The 19,907-nt window shown below is 39.4% G+C and overlaps 1 protein-coding gene across 2 annotated transcripts in view; it reads left to right on the top strand.

Annotated features, from left to right (window-relative positions):
• The first annotated feature begins 3,398 nt into the window (after positions 1 to 3,398).
• The window catches only part of RNF219 (ring finger protein 219), a 42,785-nt gene continuing 26,276 nt past the window's right edge, over positions 3,399 to 19,907 (top strand). The window contains exons 1-3 of one of the 2 annotated variants that reach the window (XM_025364209.1): positions 3,399 to 3,535; positions 16,442 to 16,577; positions 19,262 to 19,353. In XM_025364209.1, the coding sequence (XP_025219994.1) occupies positions 3,464 to 3,535; positions 16,442 to 16,577; positions 19,262 to 19,353 (300 nt within the window). In that variant the 5' untranslated portion in view covers positions 3,399 to 3,463. The remainder of the gene's footprint in view (positions 3,536 to 16,441; positions 16,578 to 19,261; positions 19,354 to 19,907) is intronic. The other variant, XM_025364211.1, reaches the window with a different exon arrangement.

Genomic DNA, 19,907 nt, shown 5'->3' with positions numbered 1-19,907 from the left:
CCCAAAAAAAAAAAAAAAAAAAAAAAAAGAATTCCTAGCCTGTGAGAGGGCCATACCATACCTGACATTCATGCTACTGGGCCAGCACCCCTGATTAATTTTTAATGTATCTTTATGAGTTTCCTCAGTGTTAACCACAATCCAGGTGGGGGCGTGTACAAATTTAAAACAAACAAAAAAAGTCTTTCAGGAATGAAAAATAAATGTAAGCTGAAATCAATATTTATGAAGTTGTGATTAATTGACTGATGACCAAACGATTACAAAACCTCTGTCTGAAACATCTACTCAAATTTATTAGCTTTGACCAAAAAAATTAAAAAACAATCCGAACTGGGTCAATGGAAGAATAATGCATTCCTAATCAATTTTTAATAGCACTTAAGATTTTATATTTTTTCAAACTTGCTTTTAAATAATTTATCATCAAAATGAATCTGATTTAAACATGGGGTAAAAGGTGTTCCATGGCTATTTGATGGTTTTCTTAGCAAAGAAATTCAATTATGACTGACTTTTTATTACTGAGCTACTTTATTAATAATAGTTCATCTTGCACTTACACAAAGGCATTGGGCCAACATTCTCAGAGAGTCTAGCAAGTGTGATCTAGGATTCAGCCCCAATTCTACTGTTATTTGGTGGTTTACCTTATGTAGGCCTCGATTTCCTCATCTGTGAAAGGAAAGGCCTGCATAACAACCCCTAAGAGCCCTTTTAGCTCTAAATATTTATAATTCTAAGGATGTAGGACAACTTTAGCCCATTCCAGGTGTCAAATGTAATAGAACTCGTCAGATCACAGGGCTGCTCATAAAGCTACCAACATGTGGTGATCGAAATTAAGCAGCAGTGAACCACATAATTTTTGGTTTCCTATTAGGGTAATGGTAGGATGGTTTAGTGATCTGGGCCAAATGACATCTATTTAGAACATGATTTGTCAAAAAATGGGAAATGTCCTTCACAGAGCAGAGAAGAGATAATTCCTGACCTTAAGCCGCTTGCATTATTAAAAGCAAAGCCTGGGAACCAGCCTGGACTGAGGAAGAGTCCTAATCAATCTATATTGCTAACAATATTATTTGGATATGTGTGTGCAAGTGTGAGGGTATATGTGTATTGATTCATAAAACATTAAGTGAATAAAGCAGGTATGTTATGCTATGACTTTGTGCCTATGTATACTGTAATAGATAAATTAATATGTTTTAAGGATATATTCTAGAATGTTAATAGTGATTTCCACACTGGATACAGAGTTGAGGCAGAAATATGGAGGAACTTTTACTTATTGTTTTTACTTTTTAATGGCTTATTTTTCTTAAAATGAGCATGTGTTATTTTTATGATTCTCAAAAAGCAATAGAATCTTCCATTTTGAGATTAAAAACAAGTAAAGACACTGTTTAAAATAAAACAGCCTGGGTTTATTATAAAGTTAGGCTGTCGCAAATGAGAATATTACTATTTGTGGAACAGTAACCTAGCACAGACATTAGATAAATTGGATGCGATCCCTGACCTCAAGAAACATAGCCTGTTGTGGGGACAAACACATGACCAACTATAATACAACGCCATCAGCAGAGAAATAGCTGTATGGACTGTGCACTGAAACACTGAGAAGCTGTGGCAATGCTATGAAATGTGGAAAGAGATGTTAGAAATTGTCCAGATTTTAATACTTAAAATGCAGGATATGTTTTTTAAAATTATCTTTGTGACTAGGTATTGACAGCCATCAACAAGATGATTTACAAGGAAATGGAATTGCCCCATTAAGTAATGGAAATGTTTTTAAATGTCTTTACAATAGAATACTATTGAGCCTTAAAAAATTAATAAAATCCTGTCATTTGCAACAACATGGATGAACCTGGAGGATGTTGTGTTGAGTGAAACAAGCCAGACACAGAAAGACAATTACCACATAATCTCACATGTACAATCTAACAAAGTTGATCTCATAAAAGTAGAGAGCAGAATAGTGCTCACAGCTGTAATCCGTAGGCCAAGGAGGGGGAATCCATTGAGCCCAGGAGTTCCAGACCAGCCTAGGCAACATGGGGAAACCACTCCCTGACCCTCGAGGCGGGCAGATCACTTCAGGTCAGGAGTTGGAGACCAGCCTGATCAACATGGTGAAACCCCGTCTTTACTAAAAATACAAAAATTAGCCAGGCGTGGTGGCGCATGCCTGTAATCCCAGCTACTCAGGAGGCTGGCTGTGGCAGGCGGACAGGATCGCTTGAGCCTGGAAGATCGCTGTGTTGGAACCGCTACACTCCAGTCTGGGTGACAGAGCTAGACCCTGTCTCAAAAAACAAAACAAAACAAAAGTTGCCTGAAGCCATGGAGCTACCATTTAGGTGGGAAGTTGTTGGGGGCAGGGATTTCCGCTGGAGCAGCCCAGGTCCAGAACCGTTTCTTTTAACCATGAGGCTGCTTCTTGAAGTCATACTGCCTCTTTTTCAGAAAGATTAGTAAAAGTTGTCTCAGTGGTCTTGTTTTTAAATCTCTCAACTCACAGATTTTATTTGTTAGCATAATTTATCATATCAGCTCTTCCTCGCTTAAAGTAAGTTGCAGATAAATTCCAAATCTGCTATACTTCATTTAAGATGAATTTAGGAACTTTTAGGTTTTTTCTTTTTTTGTTGTTGGTAGGAAAAGCTAATTTATAACCTCACAAATAATTCTCCCTTGGGGTTCAACAGCAGAGCGGTACATTTCGTATCCAACCATGCACCTGAAGTCAAGACGTTAAAACGTTAAATCTCCTTTTGGTGGAAAACCCAGAACAGCCCAAGGGAAAGCGTATTTTCAGGGAAAGCTGCGATTAAATGTATCCGGATCGTCTCAGACACAGATAAGGAGACAATCACTGTTTTCTTAAGTGAATTATTGTACCCTCTGGAAGCACATTATATTATTTGAGTGGAAAGAGAACTGACAGAGGTGGAAAGCTGTTTTGAAAAAAAATTGAAACGTGTAGATAACGTCTTTTCTCTTCATGTTTTGATTGCGCTGTGTTGACGGACTGTGTGGGGTTTAATAATTAGGGAAAAACTCTCCTTCACCCCATCCAATCCCCGATAACAATTTGGGGATTTTAAAAATCGCCTTTCCGTATCTTCCTCTCTTCTCTCCACTATTACGCATTCCTTTAGATTTTCCAAGATCCTCGAGACTTGTAGTAAACTACCTTCCTACACATTCGTAGGTATCTTGCAGCTCCCTAGCCAGTGATTTTGTTTTATTTTATTTTATTTATTTATTTATTTATTTTTTAATGAAAGGAAAATGCCTTGGAGATCGCGCGTTTCCAAAGTGCGTTTTCTCTCCCAGGCGGGTTATGGCCCTATCGGGCCGCCGTAGCCGGTCCGCGCGTGCCCAGTCTTGGCGAGGAGTCGCGGTAGGTCGGCGGGACTTCCGTGTTGGCGGGATTCTGAACGCTGCCATGGCTCAGACCGTGCAGAATGTTACATTGTCGCTCACTCTGCCCATCACGTGCCACATTTGCTTGGGGAAGGTAATGGGTGATTGTGGGCACAGCTACAAAACGGAGTTGGATATGAAGTCGCTTGCCGGGCCGAGGGCGGTCTCGTGCGGGGGCGGGGAAGGGGCGTGAGGCGCCGAGATGGGAGAAAACGCTCACCCGCGTTCTTGATGGGAGCCGCGTCCTGGGAGACTGGGGCAGTGCACCGTGATTAATGGTTTCATCTGGGCGCCTTTCGGTAGAGGGTGACAGCGGCCCGTGGTCTGCCAGGAGGGCGGCGAGACGGCCCTGCCACCGCCCGCGGCCTCACACCGGCAAGACGCCGGCCTGGCAGGAGGCCCCATCAGAAACACGTCGCAGCGATATTTAACTTCCCTGTGCAGGCTCGCGTGGCGTGTAGTGAAGCCTATTAAAACACATTTCCTGGGAGCCTCACCTCGGGCTCTTTAGTCCTCCGTGTAACTAGTGTTCATCTTCTGGGGCCTACGGTGCTGTGTATTGAGTCGTTTCCATTTCCAAGACCTTTTGCCTTTTCTTATCCTGGCCTTGAGGATGACCTTTGCTCTGAATTCCTAATTTGAAAAGTAAATAGTAAGTGCCCGTGGAGGGTATTAGAATAAGAGGTGTGGCCTTTAACTCCAAGAATGGGTCAGTCAGGAGATAGAATACTCTCTCCTTGTGATGCAAGAGGTGCCTACCGTGTTTGTGAAACAAGGTAGGGAAAGTGGTTCTGACTTAGAAACGGAGCTTTGAATATTCTAATGCATTCCTCTGCTCTTTCATTTCCATTTCCGCCTCACTTTTGGTGTTTTAAAGAGCATTTCTTTACCGAATAGATCAAGAAGGGGAAAGATACAACCACCAATTTTTTTCCACCCTGAATTATTTTTACGTCTGTAGTGTGTCTGGGTGTGTGTTTACCCCCCAGCGCAGACTGAAACTACAGCCGTAGACTTAGATTTGAGAAATACAAACTTCTAGAGCAAGCATTTGAGTGCCGGCCAGTACGATCTGCCTGGGGTGATTCAAGTTCTGTGTGAATTTACTGGGTTCAAAAAGTAGAAGTAAGTCAGCATTGGAAGCAACTGATAATTCTTGATAGCAGTCAGAATGAAATGCCAATGAAATAGCAAATGTGCTGGGAGATTATGTATTGGGGATGGCTTGATCAATTTGACTGGAGAGATTAAGAATGGCCTCCTCGAGGGTGGTGTTTGAGCTGGCATTTGCTACTACTTACTGCCTGCATGCATGGCTAGGGGAAGGAAAGAAGCGATGTTTCTATTTCCCGCAGTCTGCATTTGGCTCCTGACATAAAGTCCCTGGAAATGGGTGTTAAATTCTGAGTTAATTTCCTCCAACACTAGCTTTAAAGGCTGATAAAAATATGCTTGGGAAGTAATTTTTTACACATTATACCTAGTTTCCGTTGGTTACAGGCTGTCTTTTGCAATTGTGTTGACAAGTGTTCTGTCTGATTTACCAAACCTATACTTTCTGTGTTCAATGAGAGTGATACCTCATAGAATATAGTGAGTGATTTGCAGACTACAGAGTGCTTTTGTATGCATATATTATTTTGTTTACTCTTCACACCAGTGCTTTAAGATAGGGCTGTTTTTCCATTTTTAAAATAAGAATACTATAGCTTAGAGTCTTTGTGGTTGAACCTGTATACTATCATTTGTGTCTTCGGAGTACTAAGGCTTTGAGTCTTCACAGTTGAACCTCTATCATTATCATCATTCGTCTTCAGATTACTTCGTAAAACACTCACCTAAGCTCATCCATGATAGCAGGCACTTTTAGTGTTTTTTTTTTTTTTTTTCTGTATTGGTTAACTTTATTATAAAATAAAAATCAGATGATAAAAATAAAAAGATTAAGACTTTTTAGGCCGGGCGCGGCGGCTCACACCTGTAATCCGAGCACTTTGGGAGGCCGAGGCAGGCGGATCGCCTTAGGTCAGGAGTTTGAGACTAGCCTGGCCAATATGGTGAAACCCCATTGCTACTAAAAATACAAAATTTGCCAGGTGTGGTGGCAGGCGCCTGTAATCCCAGTTGAGGCAGGAGAATCGCTTGAACCTGGGAGGCTGAGGTTGCAGTGAGCTGAGATCGCGCCATTACACTCCAGCCTGGGAGACAAGAGTGAGACTTTGTCTCCAAAAAAAAAAAAAAAAAAAAAAGAAAAAGAAAAAATAAGGATTTTTAAACTGGCTTCCCCATCCGCCTCCCCAGCCAGATACCACCACGGAAGCAGAAATTTCGGTGAGGGCCTGAGTTCTACATTCAGACTAGCCGGGTTCTAATCTTACCAGTCATACAACCTTTTACAAGTTACTTAACTTTTTAATTTTTCTGAGATGGAGTTTTGCTGTTGTTGCCCGGGCTGGAGTGCAATGGCGCCATCTCTGCTCACCGCAACCTCCGCCTCCCAGATTCAAGGAATTCTCCTGCCTCAGCCTCCCGAGTAGCTGGGATTACACGCATGCGCCACCACGCTCAGCTAATTTTGTATTTTTGGAAGAAACGGGGTTTCTCCATGTTGGTCAGGCTGGTCTTGAACTCCCGACCTCAGGTGATCTGCCCGCCTCGGCCTCTGTGCACAGCCACTGTGCCCGGCTGAAGTTACTTAACTCTTTTGAGCCTGTTTCCTTATCTGTAACAGTAGAAATATGGTAATAACATGAATTCCCTATCCTTTCAGTTTTCAGAAGATTAAACAAAGCATGTGCAAAGTTCAGCATAAAGTCTGGCACATAATATTTAATAACTGTTAGCTTTTGCTGTAGCCATTGAGGCCAGCCCTCAAACTGAGGAAACCAGCCTTTTCCAGTAATTGTTCTTCCCAGTTGCTTTATGAAGCTGGAGCACTTCTAAATGAAGATTTGCATTCCCAACCAAATGAGACCTGTTTGTTCTGGAAATTGCCACAGTACATCCAGAATTTTTAACTGGTTCCATGACTCTTGCCTTTTGTATAGTGAAAGCAAATTCAATATGATTGTGCTTCTCACCCTTCTACACATATTATACTGTGAGATACTAAAAATGGCGTGTCCTCAGGTTCACTTCTGCTTCCCTAACATAGAGCATCTCTGGCCACTTCTGAGAATGGTCCTAAGGTCCTTCCTGCCTAGCTCTTTTTTAAATATATTTGTTCTTGTGCCACTGTTACCATATGTCCCCAGATCTCACAGTCACCATCTTCTCTTTTGATTATTTGATTATTCCCCTTTGTGATGGAGGGTCACAAAGTGGATACCATGAAGGGGGAGAGGTGAGGGCAGGGCATTAAATCTGAAAAGATAGATGCCAGTGGGGATGGAGAGGAAGGAGAGAGAGCCTAAGTGTTCACCTGTTAATGCTTTGCCTTTGCACTTAAAATTGGAAAATTCAGACCTCTGTCTCTACTTCAGTCTTAAAAGTGAATTTTCTCTACCCAATAATGTTTTTAGTTACTTTGTAAATATTGTAAGTAAGAGCTGTATGTGGCCTGAAGAAGTTAGGTACCATCCTATGGGATGATTTTTGTATAACATATTTTCTTGCCTATTCTTCCTTTTTTTTTTTTTTAATTTCTTAGACTGGTGGGCCAGCCAGCAGAAATGTAGTAATGATCTATCCCAGGGTATCTGTTAAGTGACATTTTGATAGTGCTACCAGGCTGTTACAAACCAGTTTACCTCTAGATAATTCCGGGGTTTATCTTTTCAATTGAGACTCAAACTGTGAAACCAAATTATGGCATGTAATACTTTCTATTGGCCATGCATGCATTTTGCCATGAGTGAAAGCCAAATGTGGCCCGCAGTTGGTTTTATGAAAGGGTGAAAGAGATTCTGAAGAGAAGTGCAAAGTAATGCTTTTTCAACATAAATGTATCATATTCGGTTATTTCTCATTTGACTCTGAGTCCAGTTTTGGGCCCTACACTTTAAGATAAACAACCAGAGTATTTTGAAAGCATTTGGGAGAGAATGAAATTGGGGTTGGAATGTAGGTGGACTGAAATAGTTCTGGAATGAATGGATATGATAGAGAATCTTTAAATAATTAAAATATTTTTCATTTGGAAGGGACTCAGGCCTTGTGTGGCTCCATAAAATAATGATTTCTACTTAATGTTAAGGTCAAGCTTTCTGGCTGAAATAACCAGAAATGAAATCAGCTTCCTTATAATGCAGGAGTTCCTTTGTCTTGGAGTATCCTCTAATAGACTGTTTCCCATAAGGAATGCTATCAAAAGGATCCCTTCTTTAGGGGATGCCTCTCTGCTTCTCACCCATATTGTTTATTTAAAATATTGAAAAGATAGGGCTAGGGACAAAGCCTTATGCAACTTAGAGTCCTCACTCCAGTATGACAAAATTCATTAATCACTGTTCGCTTGGAGCTGTTGATTGACCAGCAAGTCATCGACGTCAGTACATGGACCCCATGTTTGAGTCCTGATTGCCTCTCAGTTCCCAAGAGTGGATTTAAGAACCAGCCTTGTACATAATTGTCATAAGTAATTTGCTTTGGAAAAAAGCCATATGGACTGCAAGTTCTACATTTTTCTCTTTTTTCCAGTTTAAAATAAGTTTGAACGATTTAGTCACTTTCAGAAAAGTCTAACAATATTGTATTTTTACATAGTGTATAATAAATTAATTCAAAAATCATAGATGTAGCCTAGTAATTTTCAGGGTTGGTATGTAATAGCTGACATACTTACTTGACAAATACAGTTCCAGTTTATCCTAAAGCATTTCTGGTAGGGATGAGGTGGGAGAGAAGAGATGTATCATCTCTCCTTTTACCTGGACAGGAATGGGGAACCAGTGCTATAGGCATTAAGTGACTTATTTCACACAGGCTTTTTTTTTCCTTAAGTTATAGGACCTAAATTTTGGCCCAGAGCCAGGGATGTCTTAAAACGTAACCAAGAGCTATCCAGGAATTCTACTTTGAAAAGTTTCCAAGTTCCTAATGTTGAAGTAGTAGTGCCCCTATCATAGTCATTTTTACACCGAAGACTAATCCTTTTCATTGTCTTTCCAGGTCTTCACTAGAGAAACCCATAAAGTTTTGACAAGGTGCTAGAAAGAATAGTATTCGTTCTAGAAGCAGAGTAGGCTCTTGTCTCTAGTGAGGGGAGGATGCTAGAAGGGCAGGGGGGTTGATTTTATAATAGATATAATTGCAAGACCTGTTGGTAAAGTGCATCAATACCCTCTTCCCTCCCATCACCTCCATCAGTGTCCAGGATCTCACTTCCTTCAGGCACATCGTCTTGTATTTATTATTCCCAGATTATTGTTCACTAACCCTGCTCCAAGGAAGAAGTAACTGTTTCTTAGTTGAAATAACACATGATTTTGCAGTTGAATCACATTGAGTACAAATGCTAGCTCTACCATTTATAACCCATATCATCATTTCTTAGAGTCTCAGTTTCCACAACTGAAAATGGATTTGATACTAACAGTCCCACTAGCTTATTAGTAAGATTCCTGTGAATATCCCATACTAGTGGTTCTCAACTAGGTGGAGGTAGATTTTGTCCCCCAGGGACATGGGGCAGTGTGTGGAGGCATCTCTCGTTGTTTTCAAGGGGCTGCTGCTCGCATCTGGTGGGTAGAGCCCAGGGATGCTGGTAGACAAACATCCTGTAATATGCAGGAAACCCCCTAAAACAAAAATTTCTTCAGTCCAAAATGTTAGTAATGCCAAAGCTGAGAAACGCTGTTTGAAGCCAATGTATAACTCCTGGTGGGTGAGTCTAGGATGATATGGATATTAATGAACAACAGCCTTGGGCATGTCTCTGCCCAAGTATACTTGCTTTTTTTAAGAAAGGGGATTTGCTGGTAGATTGGAGTCTCTTAAGACTGGAACATCCTTAAAAGAAATGAAATATCAGAGTAGAGTAACAGATTATAAGGTTAATACATCTGCCCCAAGGACTGCCCCCTCAGGCCCATTCCAGTAAGAAGGGCCCATCCTTTACACCTGGGGGATATACCCTAGGGCAGGAGTCTCCAGTCTCAGTCCGGTACTGGTCAGTCAGTGGCCTATCAGGAACCAGGACTGCACAGCAGAAGGTGAGCAGGGAGTGAGGTGGCATTACCACCTGAGCTCCACCTCCTATCAGATCAGAGGCAGCATTAGATTCTCAGAGGAGCACGAGCCCGAATGTAAACTGTGCATGCAAGGGATCTAGCTTGTGTGCTCCTTATGAGATTCTAATGCCTGATGTTCTGAGGTGGAACCCTCCAGTCTGTGGAAAAATTGTCTTCCATGAAACCAGTCCCTAGTGCCAAAAAGGTTGGGGACCACTCCCTAGGATACCACTTTAATGTGCTTACTCCAGATGAGTTTGGAATTGTATGTTACTTACCATTGCCATTTTTTGGTCTTGTATTTTTATTTCATGAGTTCTGTTTTATTGCAACAGGTCTCATTGGAGAGTAAACCGGATAGAAAGTCTAATAATGTGACAAATGATGACTTTTTTTTTTTGTCTTGGAAAGATCTTATTAAAGAAAATCATGTGTGTGTTTTGTTCTGCCCAGAGCAGGATCTGGGTAGAAGAGGATGGGTGCTAGATTCTTTGTGTTTTGCTACCACAGATTACAGTCAAATATATAACAAGTAACTTGTTTTAGTAGTTATTTAGAAATTTCTATTCTCCTAAGATAAATTAATTGATTCCGTTGTCTAGAAATCTTCATCTGATACTCATTCCAGTATTCATTTCCAAAGAAATGAATTAGCTGTTTCAGAAATCCTCCAACATAAAGGTGGTGATAATACCAGGTATCCAACAGTGCAGAAAATTTTCCTGTGGGTGACATTGTTAATGGCTCTTAGTAGACAGAGCCAAGCAGTCTGCCTGTGGTGGTGGTTCCGTATCATTTTGGCATATTAAATGTGGAGGTTAAACTTTTGCTTTTTCACAGTTTGACAGTGACTGTTGACCTTTTGTTGCTTGAAACATTTTTAGGATTATTATCTCAGCCTTTCATTATAGTACATCAAAATTCACTTTTATTAATCTTACAGTTATTGTCAAAGATGAGAAAGACACTCACCCAGGTCAGTGAGCCTGAAATCTATTAAGGAAGACAGGATGTAAACAGTTTTTAAGTACAGCACAATGCAGAAAGAGGTGAACATTAAATAAATGAACAGAGTACCCTATCAAAGACTTGGTTAATTCTGAAAAAGATTAGTGAAGGCTTGCAGAGGAGGTAGCGTTTTATTTGCATCTTAAAAGGAGGGAAGGAATTTTTTTTTTTTTTTTTCTTCTCTGTTACTGTCTAGGGAGAATGGAGAGACCAGGAGGATACATCAAGCTGAGAAATGGGAGCTCCATAAATAGGGAGCCCATAAACAGGGAGCCCTCAATGTTCATATTCTTATTGGTGAACATAAGTAGACCTGTGAAGTTGAAGTGTGCATTGTGTCAAATATTGAAATGGTAGATCAAAGGAAATAGCTGTTTAAGAATTAGATTATGTTCTTTGAAGGCTATACCTTGAACTATGAGCAGGAAAAAAAAATCATTACTGTTTTGTAGGAGAGGAGTGAAAGCTGCTTATTCATATTTTAGGAAGGTAGCTCTGGCATCATTGTGAAAGGTGTGCTGAAATGAACATTTGTAAGCTTGGGAGGTGGTCATTGCAGTAGATCGAAGGTAAAAGAATGAGAACCTTAAATTCATTGGGGTGAAGATGCAAAGGAAAGGATAGATGAGAGGTGAAAGAACATTTGCAGGTAGATTTGTCATGTTTTGACTATTCTGAGATGTACATTTTTTTTCAAATTATAACATCTCTGGAATCTGGTTGTATCTTAACGATTGTAATTGACAGTTTTTCATTCTTAGTGACACATAAAATATTGGTGAATCTTCATATCTGTGACTTCTTAGACTTAATGTATAATACCAGCATCTGGTGACAGTTTGGATGGTGAGGATAAGTAGAAAGAGTGATTCAGACATAGCTCTGTTGTAGCTCAAGTGGAGAAGTAGTGATCTCATTAACTTAGATGGGAGGGTGTGCAGGAAGAGGAGCAAGTGTGTGTGGAGGCCAAGTTTGATTTTGGATATGTTATGGTTGAGGCAGCTGCAGTATCCTTATATGTAGTTGGCTCATAGGCACTTGGATATAGTAATATTATTACTTTTTTTTTTTTTTTTTTTTGAGGGATTGCTTTGTGGAAGTGTCCGTGCTGACATCCATTGTATTATCTTAAACCTGAATGAAAAGGTTGCTAGGTTAAGCCACAGTTTTCAGAGGCAGAAACTGATGCCCACAGTAGCTAAAGGGCTTACCCAAGGTCAGATTGCTCAATAAATGGCAGAACTGGAGTTGGCCCCAGGTTTGTCTGTCAGAGCCTAAACTCTGCCACTTACTGAGGTCCAGTTACAGAGGAAGACTTGGGAGTTGTCAGCATAGGATAGATGTTAATGCCATGTGACACATGAGATTGAGAATGAAAATAGAACATATCAGATAAGATGGCCCAGGACAAAACGTTAGCGAAAGCAGTTACACTACCTTTAGTATCTTGACTATAAGCATCACACTCTCCGATCCTGTTTCCATCATACTTACTCTCCACCATTACTTTAACCTTATCGAGACATTTTTGTTGACCCTATCACTTTTTCACTGTCATCATTACCACTTACGTGTTTCCCTTATTATTTGTGGTCATTTGTTACCATCAGTCCCTGTCTCTTCCTCCTTGGCAAAAACCCCAACTCTGGATAAACCGAACTACTCATCTACTTCCTGCCTGAATCTCCACAGTTAAATATTGATAAGAAAAATACACACCTACATTAATTAATCTTACCTTGCATTAGAAACCACAGACCTGGAAAAGGAACTCAACAATGTATACCAATCTACTACATATCCCTAGTAAATTTGCTTTCTCACTTTTCAAAATTAACTGCTTTATTCTCCTGTTTTCTCAAATCTGTAACCCACCTCCCTTCTCGTTTTCACTTAATAACCTCACCCCATATTTAATGACAAAAGATAAACAGCTGAAATAGTTGGAACATGAATTTCCTCATTATACCATCCACAGATCTTCCAACCCCTTTGTATTCGTTCACACACCTCTTACTTTCCCTTTTGTTGCAAAAGAAGACAAACCCTCACTCTTGTATAAGCCAAAATCTCCTTTTGTGCTTTAAATCCCTTTCCCCTCTTGACTTCTTAGGGACTTTGCTGCCTTTTGCTGTAATACCCCCATCACTCTTCCTCCATCACTAATATCCTCTCTTTATCATTCCCATTGGCATTCCTAACTGTGGTCTCATTTTTATGCTCTCTCCTTTACAGCAAAACATGAAAGAATTGTCTGTATTTTCTGTCTTCACTTCTTCATCTTTCATTGTCTCTCAACCTCCAGTCAGGTTTCCATCCCCAACATTCACTGAAACAGTGCTTGTCGGTAGCTGATCACAGTGACTTCCAAGCAGTTAAATCCCATAGTCACATCTCAGTGCACATCAAACTCAATCTCTCATCAATATTTTACTTATCTGGCCGCTGCCTCTCTCTTGAAAAACTTCCTTGCCTGGACTTCTGTGATATCATATTCTCCTTTCCTACATCACAGGACCCCTCCTTGTCAGTTTCCTCTGCTGGTTGCTCTTCCTCTTCCTTTGCTTGCTGGAATGCCTTCTTTTCTCCAGCTATTTTGTCGGTTCATGGGATCTCCTCTAGTCCTATGGCTTTATATACCCATATCTTTTATGCCAGTGACTCAAAACCTGCTGTACTGAACTTGTCCATCTAAAAATGGGCTTAGCATCACAAATTTAGCATGACTAAAACAGAATTTTTGATTTTTACCTTGTGTGAAATCTGCTTTTCTGGTCTTTGCCACTTCAGTATATGATAACACCAACTATCGAGTTGCTCAAAACCACTTTGTAGATTGGGGAGATAATATTTAACCTTTGTTGTGGGAGCAAATACATGAAAAATACTGATTGCCTTTTTTTTTTTTTTTTTTTTTTTAAGATAGTGTTTTGCTCTTGTTGCCCAGGCTGGAGTGCAATGGCGCGATCTTGACTCACTGCAACCTCTGCCTACCGGGTTCAAGTGATTCTCCTGCCTCAGCCTCCCAAGTAGCTGGAATTACAGGCACGCACCACCACAACCCGCTAATTTTGTATTTCTAGTAGAGATGGGGTTTCTCCATGTTGGCCAGTCTGGTCTCAAACTCCCGACCTAAGGTGATCCACCCCCCTCGGCCTCCTAAAGTGCTGGGATTATAGGAGTGAGCCACTGTGCCTGGCCTACTGATTGCTTTTAAATGTTTTTTTTTTTTTTTTTAATGGAAAGGGAGGCAGAGCATCTTGAATCCTCTCATATAATGATATAATGTGCACACTTTTATGTCTTGAGCATTGGCTTTTATCCATTTTCAGATGAATTCATAACTTATAAAAAATAACTTACTACTATAAAAGTAGATACCAGTAGATAACTTCCCTTTTTACCTGAGCTTCCTAATTTGGGGCATATAGTACTTCTAGGAATATTGCAGGGATATGGGGGGTGTGTGTGTGTGTGTGTGTGTTTGGGGGAAGTTACAGAATAGATAAGGCAGTATCTTCTTGGTTTGGGATTTTTGTCTTCTTAAAAGATTTCATGACATAAAGATAAAATTAAAACATACGTAAATATATTATGGTCTGGACTTGTAAATCACATGAATTTTTAAGAAAAAAAGTAGAACCTGCAAATAAAGTTCAGGTTTCTCTGCCATTTAAGACTCTGACCAGGAATGCTTTATAGATAAGCGTTCACTCCTGGCTGCTGGTAGGACCACTTTGAAAGAAGACTTTGAAACACTACCGTTCATGATTTTTTTTTTTTTTTAATGAATCTTGTCAAACAAGTTGAAATGAATGATTAGAATTAAGTTTCTCCAAGAAGAAGTTTAAATCAATTCCAAATTATCTTTGTTTAGTTTTCTTGGGTTAGTGTTCATAATCAAGGGAGAGCCAGAATGTTCAGAAAGCCGGACTGAGACCAGAGAACTCTTTGTAATGAGACTCAAATGATTACCTGCCCGTCATGAATAGCCATGCATCTATTATTTCTTTGAGAGTGGGGGCGCCTTTCAAATTAATGAATACTCAGTAGCATCCTTTTAAGTCAGACAGAGAGCAGCACAAGCATTTTCTGCAAGAAAAGTGGTTTGTGTTGGTTCTGCGTCTTCATTCTCCCTCTACTTATTCTGCTTTCCCTTGACCTTCTAGTCTTCCAGTTCCTAGTGCAGAAAGGTTCTATACTGTAATTACTATTAGAATAGGGAAATATTGAAAATGGCTCTGAAATGTTTTGAGTCCCACCATGAAGATAACATGTAAATCAAGTGAAAGACTATATTTTTCTGTGCTGTTTTTGTTTGTATTGTTAAATTTGTGCTATTTGAAAAAATATTAAATCATTATTTCCTTCTGACAACTTTCTCAACTAGTTGAATGTTAATACTATCTTAATAGCAGTTAATCATTCAACAAACCCTTTGTTGAGTACCTGCCAAGTACCAAGCTGTCTTCTAGGCACTAAAGGTTTAGTTATGAATGAGAGTAAAGAAGTTCTTGCTCTCATGGAGTTTCATTCTGATAAGGGAGATAGACAATAAATATGTAAACACACATATGATATCAGGTAATATTAATGCTGTGGAGAAAACCAAAACAGCTTCTCTTTTCTTTTTTTCCTCCTGATAAAACAGCTACAAACAGTCGAAACACCCAGTTAACCCTGAGCAAGCTACCTAATTTCTTCATGCCTTTGTTTTCTTATTTGTAAAGCATATTTACGCTGTTTACCTCACCAAGTTGTGGTATTTTTAAAAAGAGAGATGGAAAAGGGTTGAGGCGGTGAAAGATGCATGTGAAAGCCCTTTGTAAAATATGACTATAGGCCAGGTTTGGTGGCTTACGCCTGTAATCCCAGCACTTTGGGAGTCCAAGGCAGGCGGATCATCTGAGGTCAAGAGTTTGAGATCAACCTGACCAATATGGTGAAACACCATCTCTACTAAAAATACAAAAGTGAGCTGGCGTGGTGGCGGGCGCCTGTAGTCCCAGCTACTCGGGAGGCTGAGACAGGAGAATTGCTTGACCCAGGAGGCAGAGGTTGCAGTGAGCCTAGATGGTGCCACTGTACTCCAGCCTGGGTGAAAGAGCGAGACTCCAACTCAAAAAAATAAAAAAATTAAAAAAAAAGGAGAGGGTGCTGTAAATGTAAGATATTATTATTTGTGCTTGTTTAAATGGAGTCTGGAGTCAAAGATTTGTGTATTTGGTGTATCTCAGTAATTCTGTCTGCATTGTTTGCTGTTTAGATCATAAACTACTGGAGAGTGGAACTCATGCCTTTTGGATTGTTTTAGCTTTCATTACTGTTTGGTTTTGGGGAATTTCTAGTAAAATATCAATACTTAATAGTTGCTGTTACTCTATAACACAGTGGAATGAATTGAGAAAAGGATTCAGGCATCAGATGGATGATTGTGCTAAATGATATTTTCAAAAATCTAATCCTGCTGTTCCATAATGTTAAAATAGAAGAGTTTGAGCAAAATTGTCCCAGTCTTAGTGGAACAAAAAGCATTTTCTTTTTGGCATGAATTCTGTGGTTTAGGTACAAAATAAAGCATTTTATGTCAAAAACTTCAGTCTCCATGATCCGGTATCTCAGCTAGTATCTCTGTTAAATGTGTGTAAAAAGAAAAGTGGCCAACAGAAGCAGTGTTTTTAAAAGCCCTAGATATATCCCTTCTTAAACACCTACTCTGCTATAATCTAGAGAAGCAGTTTGCTCTAAACAAAACCATTTGGTCTTCTAATTATGACTGTTGTCCTGTACTAAAAGTGATGTGTTGTTTTTTTTTTCCAAAGGTACGTCAGCCTGTCATATGTATCAACAACCATGTATTTTGTTCAATTTGTATTGATTTGTGGTTGAAGAATAATAGCCAGTGTCCAGCTTGCAGAGTCCCCATCACTCCTGAAAATCCTTGCAAAGAAATTATAGGTAAGGGCCTGTTTTATATACACATAGGAATAGGTTTGAAACAATCTCCAAATAATATATATTTTGGGAAGATTGAAATAGACTATTTTCAATGATGCTATTTGGCCAACATAATACTGAGTGGATGAGTAATTTGCGTAATGTGTATGTGGAGCAACTGGAGCACAAGGCACTGAGAGGTGCTAAGAGGAATAACCCTGAGAGCCTCACGGAACTTACATTTTCATAGCAACTGAACCAAAAGAAAAGCAGCGAGTGCTAAGGGCCTCCCAAAAAAGCCCAGAGAGTTCAGGCAAGAAACTTCAGCTAAGAACATTGAGAAGGGCTTCATAAGGTAGGTGGCCTTTAAGCTGGACATTTAAATTTAAGGATGGATAACATTTTAACTGGTGAAAATTAAGGAAGGCATTTCCTGCAGGAAGAATAGCATGTACTAAAGTTTAGATACAGGAAAACACAGAGCATGTTTTTAGAAATGATCAGTAGTCTACTTTGGGTTCGACTGCTGAAATAAGACAAAAGGTAAATTGAGACTTTAGTGCAGAGAACCTTGAATGACAGCTAAATCAGGGACTTGCTATAGGACTGAGAAGAAGGGTGAATCGGGCATGATGGTTTTGAGCATGATGGTATGATCCAAAGTGTGCTTTACGAATATTACTCGTGTGGTAATACATAGGTTGGACTATAGGAGTAGACAGGATGTGAGTAGGTCTGGTAGGAGGCTTTTACCTAGGTGATAGAATATGTAAGTGGATTAAGGGTAAAAAATAAATTCTGTGTCACACTAATATTGGTGGGGCAGGAGGGGAGTAAAACTTGAACTAGAGGATCCTTGAAAAAGAAAACTTCTAAAGAGCCTTTTCAGAGTTTGGTTTTTATTCTACTCATATAAGTTACTTATTTTAGGTTGTAAAAATTAAAATGATTTCTACTTGTTTTTGCTTTAGGAAAAATTGAAAGTCAATCTATAATTAGCCAAGTAGAAAACATTTTTCAGAAAACCTAAGAAGTCATTGTTAATAGTCCCAAGTTAGGGAAAATGGACTTAAATTAAGATTATTATTTTTTTTTTTTCCGAAGACTGAGTTTCGCTCTTGTTGCCCAGGCTGGAGTTCAATGGCGTGATCTCAGCTCAGCACAAACTGCCTCTTGGGTTCAAGTGATTCTCCTCCCTCAGCCTCCCGAGTAGCTGGGATTATAGGCATGCACCACCACACCCGGCTAATTTTGTATTTTTAGTAGAGATGGGATTTCTCCACGTTGGTCAGGCTGGTCTCAAACTCCCGACTTCAGGTGATCTGCCCGCCTTGGCCTTCCAAAGTGCTCGGAATTACAGGCGTGAGCCCCTGTGCCCGGCCAAGATTTTTACAAAGCAAATAGAAAGGAGTATATTTGCTGCAGAGCAAAAGAACTAGTAGTACTTAGGAAATTAAGAGATATGAAGGAGCAATCAGAGTTGGCTCTTGGTACCTGGGTGGAGTCTAGTAGAGGACTAGTTCTCTGCTGTGTTGCATGCTACGGGGTTAACCTCTGTTTTTTTGTGTTTTTTTGCTTTTTTTTTTTTTTTATACCTGCTGAATTTCACCAAGGAGTCAAGTCTTTTCTTGCAGAATATGAACTTTGATGATCTGAATATTTTCCCCCAGCTTTTCTTCTCATCCCATATCCTACCTTTATTCATTCATACCTAAGTGATATTTCATAAATGCTCTCAAGGAAAATAGTTCATCTGTTTTTGCATTTGGATAGAACATCCTGAAAAAGAACATCTGTAAAATGCCTTTGCTATTATTATAATGCTAAGAAGTACAAAGAAGGTAACCAGAGCATCAGTGAAGAGCTCTCAGGAAGATTCATTGTGAGTGCATTTGTAACAAGTCATGACATATAGTTAATGCCATGACTTACAGTCCATTGTAACTAGGCTGTTAGAATCTGTGAAAAGACACATTAATCTACATACATAGGTATATAGCAGTAATTTTTTTTTTTTTTTTTTTTTTTTTTGGAAACGGAGTCTTGCTTTGTCACCCAGGCTGGAGTGCAGTGGTGCAATCTGGGCTCACTACAAGCTCTACCTCCCAGGTTCATGCCATTCTCCTGCCTCAGCCTCCTGAGTAGCTGGGACTCAGGTGCCCGCCACCACACCCAGCTAATTTGTGTGTGTGTGTGTATTTTTAGTGGAGATGGGGTTTCACTGTAGCCAGGATGGTGTCAATCTCCTGGCCTCGTGATCTGCCTATCTCGGCCTCCCAAAGTGCTGGGATTACAGGTGCGAGCCTCCGCACCTGGCCAGTAATACATTTTTATATAATCTGTTGGTTAAATGTAAATATAATAATTGGTTTTATTATTTAAATATAGTCTAGTTTTCAGAATTTGAAGTAGTCCAAAATGGTAATATATAGCCCTTTCCTCTACCGAGTTTGCTGGGATAAGATATATAAATATGTAAACACAGTATGAATGTATTACTGAAGATATTTCTTATGGTGTTATTTGATGTATTTTTTTTTCCTCAGGATTAGGATAGAGAAAAAGCCTAGATGTTAGCCCCAAGTGTGTATGTAAGGGGAAGGGTAGATATGAAGCTAGGAAGCTATATAAAACAATATGAAAAAGGATCATTTTCATTCTTCCCGAATCAGAACGAAAAATTAGGATTTTTTTTTTCCCTATAGGAGGAACAAGTGAAAGTGAACCTACGCTAAGCCACACAGTCAGGAAGCATCTTCGGAAAACTAGACTTGAATTATTACACAAAGAGTATGAGGTAAACAATAATTAAAGTTTAAAATTATATTAACAGTGAATTCAAGGTAAAAACTGACCTACCTCAGACCCCAGACTTCTTAGAGTAAATATCCAATGAAACTTAGTTTTAAAAGCTTATAAAAAAATTATTTGATAAATTCTTTTTCTTTTTTCCTTTTGAAAAATAGAGGAAAGAGATTTTTTGTTTTATTATTTTTTTCCTTTAAGTACCAAGGAAGGGGGGAATGGGATTCCAGAAAAAAGGAATAGATGGAAGCATTTCTTTCTTTTTTTTTTTTTTAAGTTAAAATTTGTACATCTACAGACATATCGTTTTTATTTGCTTCCTGAAGAAGTTGGGAGAAAAGGGAAATCTCCTTGTGAAAGCCAGTCCAACCTCTACAGTCATCAGTTGCTTCTGCCTATGAAATTACTGATGATTATAAGCCTGATCAATGCTAGTAAAGTAAATACTATACCTTATGTCAACTGCCAGCACAGAGATTTTAGTGTGAAATTATTGTCTAAAGGTGAATGAACAGGATGATTGAACGTGGTGATGCTATTTTTACA

Source organism: Theropithecus gelada, chromosome 17, assembly GCF_003255815.1.
Source record: "Theropithecus gelada isolate Dixy chromosome 17, Tgel_1.0, whole genome shotgun sequence".
NCBI classification, from domain to species: domain Eukaryota; kingdom Metazoa; phylum Chordata; class Mammalia; order Primates; family Cercopithecidae; genus Theropithecus; species Theropithecus gelada.
Note: the sequence above shows the minus strand (reverse complement) of the source record. Positions and strands in the feature narration are given on the sequence as shown.